This window comes from Cydia pomonella, chromosome 6 (genome assembly GCF_033807575.1).
Source record: "Cydia pomonella isolate Wapato2018A chromosome 6, ilCydPomo1, whole genome shotgun sequence".
In the NCBI taxonomy this organism is placed as follows: Eukaryota; Metazoa; Arthropoda; class Insecta; order Lepidoptera; family Tortricidae; genus Cydia; species Cydia pomonella.
Genome location: NC_084708.1, coordinates 11,254,236 through 11,264,276, shown reverse-complemented (window position 1 = coordinate 11,264,276; position 10,041 = coordinate 11,254,236). Strand labels below are relative to the sequence as shown.

Genomic DNA, 10,041 nt, shown 5'->3' with positions numbered 1-10,041 from the left:
GGCGGTGACTCGCCGCCCACTAGATGGGCCCCTGAAACTGCCGTATCGAAGACGACCAGGAGCAACACCGGTGTGAGCGGCTCAGGGGTGTCGAGAGGTGTACGCCGCTTTCTACCCAGAGGTTGATAACAGCCACTGCTCCAACTCACGTCTTATGCAAATTTTCACTTCCACACCTGGAGCATTTAGCTCTGACGACTCCTCTCTGGACAGCCAATGAAGGCAAGCCAGAGCTGAGAGTCCTGCTCCCTGGTCCCCTTGGGGTCCACTCCGACCGACGAAGACACGCCGGAGACGGAGATCCTGACTGACTCTCGGGAATACTCGGGTCCGTGGGGTCGTTACTCCCCAACAGCTCGCCACAAGCTGCCCTGCGGATTTATTTTATTTTAATTTTATTCTTAGCCTACCTGAAACTCAAATAGCAAACTATTTGAAGTACGTGGGGAAAATATTCGTTCACAAGATTTTTTAAATAGTTTATTTTTGTAACTAACGTCGACTACAATAGAGCCGGATGTAACTTTAACCACTTTAACCACAATATGTCTGATCTATTGAAACTACTTATGCAACTAAATCCAATTACTACTTATATCAAAATATTAAAACAATTCTCCCTTAATTGCTCAAAGGTTAACAGAAGAACATCCCTTAACCCTTTTCCAGGCCGCACCAATTACAAGGTTTTCCCAAAAAATCCAAATATATTCCAATTAATCCCGCTTTGATGATTCATTTGAAGACAAGTAACATTTCCTGAAAGTGTAATCTAATTTGAACCTTAAATCGGAATGGTAATGTTGAAATTCTAATGGCGCGTATGTGGTCGATAAATCGTACTATGCCTGGAAAAGGGTTAAAGGGATAAGTTCGCCTTTGTACTAATGATGAGTGTTTTTTTTTCCTGATTTGTTTTAATTTTTGTACAATAGAGACTTTCAATACTAGGTACTTAAACATTGCTCGTGGCAAGTAACTACAAAATCGTTTTAAACTTATGTGCCTACCCTAAAAAACCGGCACACACACCGACAATTTGTAGTACCTGCACCTATTCTTACTTGTATGCCTACAGCTGTCTGGGCATTTCAAGTTGTACTGAACAAACATGTAACCACCATGTAACGTATGTGTTGTACAGGTACGGCTGTGTACGCGGAGAGTACAGCATCTACCACAAGCGGCCACGCTACGGGCAGCCCCGGCCTCAGCCGTTTACAAGGGAGTGCGCCTGCTATTGCAGTGAACCCACTAACGCTCCAATGGAGAGGTATGTCACTTCATTTGTAACAGATATTTCTAGTACCTATAATTTATAATGTACTATGTTACAAGCCACTGGAAAGATACCCGTCTTAAGTTCAGTAACACTTTACATGAGAAAGATATTTTTTCAATATGTTATGACTCGACTAAGATTTTTCCAATGAGTAGGAGTAGGAAGTTAGGGCTATTATAAAGTTGTACACTCCATTTCTTTTACTCGTTGTTATTTCTACTCAAAACCACGAACTAATTGGAAAAGAAAAAGTTTACGGAGATCTTTTTATCATTCTGTTCCTACAATTCATAGATTTTGTATGACGTTAACAGAATGGAATAAACAAAAAAATATATTATGAAATTAAAATGGCAAATCGGCTTCATACAGGCCATGCCGCTACGACATGCCGTGCAAGGCGCACTGCTTCAACCACGGCGCGTGCACGCGACCCAGCGGGCGCTACGCGCGCACCGTGTGGTACCCCGGCGAGTGCTGCCCCGCCTGCCCGCCCTGCCAGACCTTCACGTGCCCCAGCCCGCCATTCCATCCCTGCTGCTTCCAGACGTGCAACAAATTCTGAGAGGTATCTGATACAAGAGCTTGGCATTGTGAGGTGATGTGCGTCTGTAGCATCGTTTTGGACAACGTTTATAGAAATATGACCCTCCAGTTTCGTGTGACCAAGGAGTTTTGCAACTTATTATGATTTGAAATAAGTGTTTTGTTTTTGGGTAATTAAATGCCTGATTAACATTTACTGCATTTTATCTCGTTTATCTGCAGTGTTAAGTTCGAAGAGAGCAGATAACTGTACATTAGATCCACGAGCGTAGCGATTAATCGTATTTGGAATCTTAAACGAAGCAAAGAACTAAAAGGTACAAATAAGTTGCGTCTCGTGTTGTACATTATGTACTTCGGTAGCAAGAACACAAATACACCACAATGTTAAAAAAAAGTTTTCGCATAGCAATGTACTATTTACGCTGATTTGAGCTGCCGAGGTGAAACTGATTTTTAGCTACGATGACAGGTTGACAAGTCAGTTGGCTCATCAATCCATCACAACACAGCTCTACTCATCCACGCATAATAATTGTAACTGCCATTAAAACCCAAGTTTTTATTTGAAATTGCTGCGCTAGAATACTGTGGACAACCGCATCAGTTTTTCAATGACTTTTATACGTGGTGTGGTAAACTAGATACCTACAGATGTAGTGTATAATTATTTTCCTTCGTATTTTCACGGAAACTTAACGAACGCGTCTTGCTATTTCAGTCAGTCTCAGTACAAAAAGTACTAACATTGTCTGAACTAGCATGACAAATATGATATTCGACGCATGTCTTGACCCGTAATGTCATGTTATTAAAGGTTAGATTCATACATAATATTACAGTATCTATTACCAATTGAAAAAAAAAACCTGGCAAGCGACTGTAGCCGCCCACATAAAGTATGAAATAGTGTAAACTCAAGTTTGAAATAGTCTACAATATTCATATTGTCTCTCTTGCTCGATGCTTTTCCAGCTGAAAGGCGAGGGAGATAGCTCGAATGTTTAGATTCAAGTTTCAAGGTTGGTTGCCCGAAACAAGCTTCAGACTAGGCTAGTTTTGAGAGTAGTTCCCGCGCGCTTTTTGCAAACATTGGCCGGGTACGAACTTGCGCATTGCCATTTTTCTAGTTTTTTTTTATTTATTTACCAATCATCGTCATATTGTATAATTTCATGACACTTGTTAAAAAGTTAATGCTAAAAACGCAAATGAACGTTACCAAATCATAATGAAGATTTTGGTTGCATTGTTGATTGTTGGTGTATCTGGTAAGTTTTAAGCCGATTTTATATTTTAGTGGGAGATATCCTGACTTTGGTGAAATGTTTAGTTTTAATTTCTAACCCGCGGTTAAAACAAAAAGAGGGTTGTTTTGTGTAAATTTAAGGTGATTATGTATTTATTTGTACGTACCAGCCAATGAACACATTTTAGTGCGGTTTTGAAAGTCTTCATAATCTATAATATTTAAAACTTTCTCGTTTTGAACACATTTTAAAACATATTTAAAACCGGGGAAAATCGCGAATTTATTTTGTTACCTCTATTTTCGACATTTCAACGCAGGTTTCACTGGTCGTGGTCGCGGGCAACTGATCAACGTCCCAGCAAAATGTCAAACAGATTTGTGTAACTACCCGACGAAGTCTATGAATAAGTTTGGGACGGGATAGGCGGGACGTGTCAGAAAATTACCCATTCTGTCGAGTTCGTTCTTAGCTATTTCTGTGAAAATATCAAGAATTTCGTAAAACAATTTGCCTATTCCAGCCGTGCTCGGATTACTTAAGTATATTGCCATAAGTTGCACTTTGGCCTATCGTTAGGCAAAAATAATTTAGATGGCATACCTAAATTTCCAAACTATTTCCAAACAATATACAATAAAATTAAAGTGTAACAGTTTTAGAGAAGAGTATATATGAACACGATCTTTTATCTGTCGAACCACTAAGAATTTTTCAACCAAACTTGGTACAATTGCACTGGTAGATGTGACTGTAGAAAAAAATAAGTCAAATAATTGAAGGATAGGTATTTCCTTTCCCTTATCCTGCTTTGTATGACACCAACTCAAATTGTTAGTTAAGTAAAATCGTGACGATAACAATGTGACAATAGGAGGTCAGGACCTTTGGCCGAGTTTCTTGTCGGTCCCATATTGGAAGGGATTTAAATCTTCTCCAGTCAGAGGTGTAGGGTTAGAGCCGGCGTAGCTTTATTTGACGTTCATAAGCGCATTGTATGCCTTAAAAATAAACTATTTTTATCTTTCTTTATCTTTGACCATTTTTTTTTTGTAAATGCACGTACCTACTTAATGATTTGAGTATCTGTACCCTGCATACTCCGTAATAAATCAAGTGCCGTCAACCGGGGTGAATAGGGATGGCTGGGGTGAATAGGGACAAAACTTTAATTGTGATCTACCCGACTGTTTATCTAAAATTGATTCATTCGATTGAAAATTAGTAGATTTTGTATGATACAATTTGTGTGGGTAGTTATTAAGAAATTGTTCTGTAAATTACATTTTAAGTTTTGTCCCTATTCACCCCAGCCATCACTATTTACCCTAAACGAAAGTCAGCACTTAAAACGAACGTGGAGGACCCAAACGAAATCGCATTTTCATACAAACGTAGTCCTCATTTTCCTCCCTGGATATTACATTATTGAAAATATTTATACATAATTTGATGTAAGTAGGTATTCTAATTTTAGTTATGTCCGACCGTTTGTTTTTTTCTATTTTTTAAATATTACAAGAGTTAGAAGCGAAAAATAGATATCATACAAATTTTTAAAGGCTCCTAACTCTTATAATAAAGTTAAAATCGAAAAAAAAATCAAACGGTCTGGCATAGCTATGATTAAAATACATCCAATTGTTTAAAAATATTTTCGATAATGTTAATATCTAGATAGAAAAATGAGGACTACACTTGTATGGAGAATCGATCATCTCCTTTTCTCTTAACGTTATTTGCGCAATGATACCTAACAGTTTTTATTGTGTAGGAGTACTAACTTTTTGTAAAACTTTCAGGAGCTCTAGGCCGCCGCGCGGACGTAGACATCAACAGGTTAGTGCAGTGACGCACTCCGCTTGGCACGGCTCTCGCTCGACACTCGCATTTGCTCATATTTTACATCTGCTACAATAATGGAGTCGCCTCTTCCATCACCTCTCCAAATAACATTCAAATATTACTTATTACAATACGTCTTGCGGTTTTTTATGGCATGTCATGCTTTTAGAGTAAGTAATATGTAGGTAGGTTGGATATCTAAAAATGGTTGATCAAGAAATACTTCAAAAGTGCATATCCACTTTATAAATGGAACCTCTCGGAAAACCACATAAAATTCATTCATAAAGTGGGTAGGTATGCATGGGTAGGTCTGCAGCTCTGGGCGTACATATTTTACTAAAATCGTTACTTTTAAAGATGATTTCAGTTTCTAGCGGTTGGCTGAATTAGCTACGTATATTAAATTCAACCGTTAAATTTGGGTGAAACTCGATTTAGAAAACTTGACCTAGACTGAAATAGTTATTTGTTTTACAACGAAGCACAGTTAGGCACACTCCTCGTGCTAATATTTATACCCGAGCATTGAAATATATCTAAGGACGGGCCTTACGGGCAATAAGAATGGGGCCAGTACAGCGGTCTCACGCACACGAATTCGAGCCACTCGGGCAGTCTCACGCCACAACGCGATTGGTTGATAAGTTCGCATCACGCGCGCGATTGGTCGCAACTAGTTAGTATATGTCAATGTTCCCGAGCAAACGCAATAATTCAAAATTGAAACACAAGCTGAGCGTAGCGAGTAGTTTGAAAAGTGGAATCTTGAGCGTTGCGAAGAAGGCACGAGGGTTAAACAAACTTTGTTACCAAGTGAATAACAGTAGCTATAAAATATGCATTGCAAACCATATTCAAATGAACGCTATTAAATATAAATCGTTCAAAATTAGCCTTTAAATGTCAGTTCGACCAGCCAGACCAGGAAACAACTCAAGAGTAAACTCATCAGTTTTTGAAATAAATAGAGCCTATACGAGTTCATGTGATGACAAATAAGTTCAAATAACAAACCTGTGGCCCTAGTGAAAAAGGGTACAAGTCTCTGGCAGCGCAGGTGTAAAGGGGTGTAAGTTCCACGTAACACTTATGCCCTTATACACCTAAACTGCCAGAGACTTGTACCCTTTTTCACTAGGGCCACAGAAACCTATCTACAGAATAAAATTAATTAATTTAGTAATTAGAATCTCCTTATCAATTAATCAATTATGTAAAAAAAGTTACTGGCACTTTTTTTTTTTAAGGATGACATTAAGTGATGGAAATACTTTACTCTTTGGTAATACTTATTTTAAATCCGCAAGACAGAAAAAAGTAACAGATTGTACAAAATATGTAATCAACATTGTGTTTTGATTACACTTAACGTGTTTGTTTACTTTAAAACATTTTAGCGCAATACATCAGCATGCCAGTAAAATGTAGATAGTAGAAACTGTAAATAAATAGAAAGATAAATCAGGGAAATATTTCACCGATAATAGTTTTCGATTGGACCGAAATAGTGCTTGCGTCAATGCGCAATAAGTATTGCACAGCGAACTGGACTGAGAGTGGAACATTCCACGATTGCAAATAGGTAAACCTATTCTTGCCTAAATATTTACAGGATTACCGAAGTGGCGTCGATGAATAGTGAATCAGCCAAACTAAAATATCACTTGCATTTGTTTCAGAATTAAACAGATCTCAAATCAAGTACCGCTCAATCCCGAACAGATAAAAGAAAACGATAGGCTAATTTTAAGAAGCAATGATTATGACGATCATAGCAGCTGGTACCAGCACACGCCGGCGCTACCCCCTCATGGCGCAGAAACCTCCAAGGTTCCGGTCAAAATCCACCAGCCACGCGAAGACCCGCGTCTGTACTATCAGTCTGATGCGTATCTTAACGAGCATGTTAGGGAAAAAGTGAATGAAGAAGTTACTTTCGTGTATCCTGGCAGACATGTTGTGCGAGCTGGTGAACGTGCAGAGCTTTCTCGAATACAATCTAAGGACGTGGACAACTTTGCTGCTCATGGTAGGTATGATAAATGTTGGTAAGATTTGCTTTGTTTCTATAATGTCAAAATGAGCAAGTGTTTACCCACGGTAATCATAGTTGAAAATAAAACTAGTCACTTTCTTTATAGGTAACTAGTTAACTGCACTTGCCTTAAATGACTGTTAATAAAATACCTACCTTATTCGTAGATTTAACAGTACCTAGGTGTGAGACACATTTGCACCAACTTGGTTTTAAGCACCTAATTATCAAGATGGTGACATAAATATGACTCAAATGCTTTGAGGACTTTGAGAAGGTGAATCGTCCACATAACCATCAAAGCATCAAAATTATCATAAAGCTTGAATAGAACTTCTCGCTAATTCAAATATTTTTACAGATGGTAACATATGTGTGAAATGCCCACATGACCTTACGTTGGTAGCAATGGCATCATCTGGACGAGTCGTGCTGCAGAGCCCAACACTTCGAGCGTGCTCGGGACGAAATGCGCCAAGAAATGCAAAATTTGTGCACATGTACGGACCGAAGATGGGCTCTTTGTTGGAACAAGGGTCTCACATGATCATTGGTCGAATAATGTACAAAAACAAGGTAAGTGTCTAAATGTAGCAGCAAAATAAGATTTACATAACTTGACTATTTAACAAGCTTTTATTTATTATAAACTGAAATAGATGTCATATGCTTAAGAAAAAGTGACCAACCTACCCGTTGCCGAGGCCGGAATCGAACAGGGTCTTCAGCTTACGCGGCTAACGTCCTGACCACTAGAGCACCCGGCCTCAGCGGTACCCGTCGAAATTCTCTAGTACCTAAATGCTATCTTTGAAAGGCTGGGCGATTTTGACCAACTTTAACGGGCGAAGAGTACGTGCTTCCACCTCTAGCTCTATAGTTTTTATTTAGTTACACGTTACCCCTGTCCCGGTATATGTAGATAAATATTTTTTATATACGACGTCGGTGGCAAACAAGCGGCCCGCATGGTAAGCAGTCACCGTAGCCTATGGACCCCTGCAACTCTAGAGGTGTTACATGCGAATTGGCTACCCTTTAAAAACCTGTACACTCTCCTTACCCTAATATTACGTCTCTATACCTGTTTATTATTTACAGTTTTGACTTATTAGTCTTATTACCAAATTCTTAATATAAGATAGAGCTGAAGTTTGTTAAGGGACATCGTGTTCATGTTAATACAAAATGTTTACTTCTTATAAGGGATTACATGCAATATTGAAATCATGAAATAAACGGAACTAGGTAACAAATGAAATTTTGTTATTGACTACGTAATAACAGTTATCTTTCTTTTTCAGAATCTCCAGTTATGTAAAATACAAGTGCACATCGTCACTCAGGGTTGTGTGACACCGAAACACTTGGTAGCCCACTGCTGGGACCAGAACAAGCAATGCAATTTCACTTGTATCAACAAACAACTCGAGCTAAGTGGACCGCCGATGCAAGTATGTGGCGACGATATGAAATGGAAAGGAGATCTTCCGGTTTGTAAAGGTAAGGTTACTTAGGGCGCACCACACTAGCGTCTTTTGAGCGTCGACGTCTAGTCAGCGCTATGAACAATGGCGTCGCTACATTCATTGTTCCGTGAATAGGAAAGATGTGTCATTATAATAACTATGGCCATAATAAGTAACAACTAGTCATACATATTTAAAATATCTAAATTTTAAGAAAAAAAGTTTTTTTTTTTTTTTGCGTTTAATACCTATTTCATTCGGTCTGTAACTCGGTAAGCAATAGGAAAAGGAATCTGAACTTATTTTTCCAGACATACCTACCTAGGCATAAAGACTAGGTAGCATTATAGTCTCATTATGCTCCTACACTACTAGTGTGTGACAGCGACAACATAATAAAACTATCGGTACCTACTTATAATGTTGTCCCTGGCACACGATGTTATATAATATATAACGTTAAGTATATAACAGCCAGTGTAGGAGCACCATTATAAGAACGTGTGCCCATGCCCCTCCATGCCCCATACATACCTACAGCTAATATTTTTTACTGACTGACTTTTCGAATTCCACAGCCAGAACATGGTGCGAGCTGCCCCCGCCGCCCGAGCGCGGACGCGTCAGCTGCCAAGGCGCTACCGTCGCCAATGGCAACGGGCTCGCCGAAGGCTCGCGATGTCGTGTCAAGTGTATGCGCGGCTTTAGAAGCTCTCGCGTGACGCCAGTTTGCCGCCGAGGTGCTTGGACGCACAGTCTCGTCTGTCAGCCAATTCGCAAAAGGAACACCAAGCAATCATTCTATGGCGGTGTGCTGTAGCAGCGTGTGAAAGCACGACTTCTACTTTTATCAGCTTTCTTTCTCGAACATTTTATTTGACGAATGAACTTAACGAAATAAAGTCACAATTGTCACAAAGCAGTAGTTAAGCAGATTCCGCTGTTTCAATTCATTGTTTACCTCAAGACGAAAGTGGAGGACCCGCGCGAAATCGCCTTTTCATACGAACGTAGTCTTTATTCTCCTCTCTGGATACTAACATTACTTATTGAAAATATTTTGCTACAATTTGTTGTATATCAACCACAGCTATGCCAATACGTTTTTTCCCAATTTTTAATTATTATAAGAGTTTGTATCAAAACTGTTTTTCGCTAATACGATACGATTTTTACGATAATAAACGTAGCGGCATAGCTCTATGTTTAATACACATCACATTGTATACAAATATTTTGCATAATGTCAATATCCAGAGAGAAAAATGAGGACTCCATTTGTAAGAAGAAACGGCCGTCCCCTTTCCTCTTAAAAAGCGTTTTTGAGAGTGTATGTGATTAATAATGTAGGTACCTACATAAAATAATCTAATTGCCTCAAATAGGTAATTTAAAGAAATTATAATATTACTATAATAGTTCGTGTCATTCACGAAGACGCGTGCCTTGACTCGTAATATCATGTTATTAAAGGTTAAATTTGACAAATCTGCGAATTATACTTATTCTGTACTTCAGTATTAAGTAAGAAATAATATATTCCTTGCGTGTAACTTGGGATTATTCATTTATACGTACACTTTAACAACTTCATTATTTGCCTTACGAAAA

General features: G+C 38.7%; 1 protein-coding gene across 2 annotated transcripts; it reads left to right on the top strand.

Annotated features, from left to right (window-relative positions):
* The first annotated feature begins 1,654 nt into the window (after positions 1–1,654).
* LOC133518937 (uncharacterized) lies at positions 1,655–9,365 on the top strand. 2 transcript variants are annotated; one of them, XM_061852735.1, is made up of 6 exons: positions 1,655–1,850; positions 4,881–4,917; positions 6,606–6,955; positions 7,323–7,537; positions 8,266–8,464; positions 9,009–9,365. In XM_061852735.1, the coding sequence occupies exons 1-6, from the start codon at positions 1,658–1,660 to the stop codon at positions 9,248–9,250; spliced, it is 1,236 nt and encodes a 411-aa protein (XP_061708719.1). In that variant the 5' UTR covers positions 1,655–1,657; the 3' UTR covers positions 9,251–9,365. The 2 variants fall into 2 exon arrangements, with proteins under 2 accessions (XP_061708719.1, XP_061708720.1); XM_061852736.1 differs by lacking the exon at positions 1,655–1,850 and adding an exon at positions 2,793–3,099.
* The last annotated feature ends 676 nt before the right edge of the window (positions 9,366–10,041 follow it).

Coding starts and splice junctions, on each gene's coding strand:
- LOC133518937 (XM_061852735.1), top strand. CDS start 1,658: ATGCCGCTACGACATGCCGTGCAAGGCGCACTGCTTCAACCACGGCGC. Junction 1,851..4,880: donor CGTGCAACAAATTCTGAGAG/GTATCTGATACA, acceptor TAAAACTTTCAG/GAGCTCTAGGCCGCCGCGCG. Junction 7,538..8,265: donor GAATAATGTACAAAAACAAG/GTAAGTGTCTAA, acceptor TTTCTTTTTCAG/AATCTCCAGTTATGTAAAAT.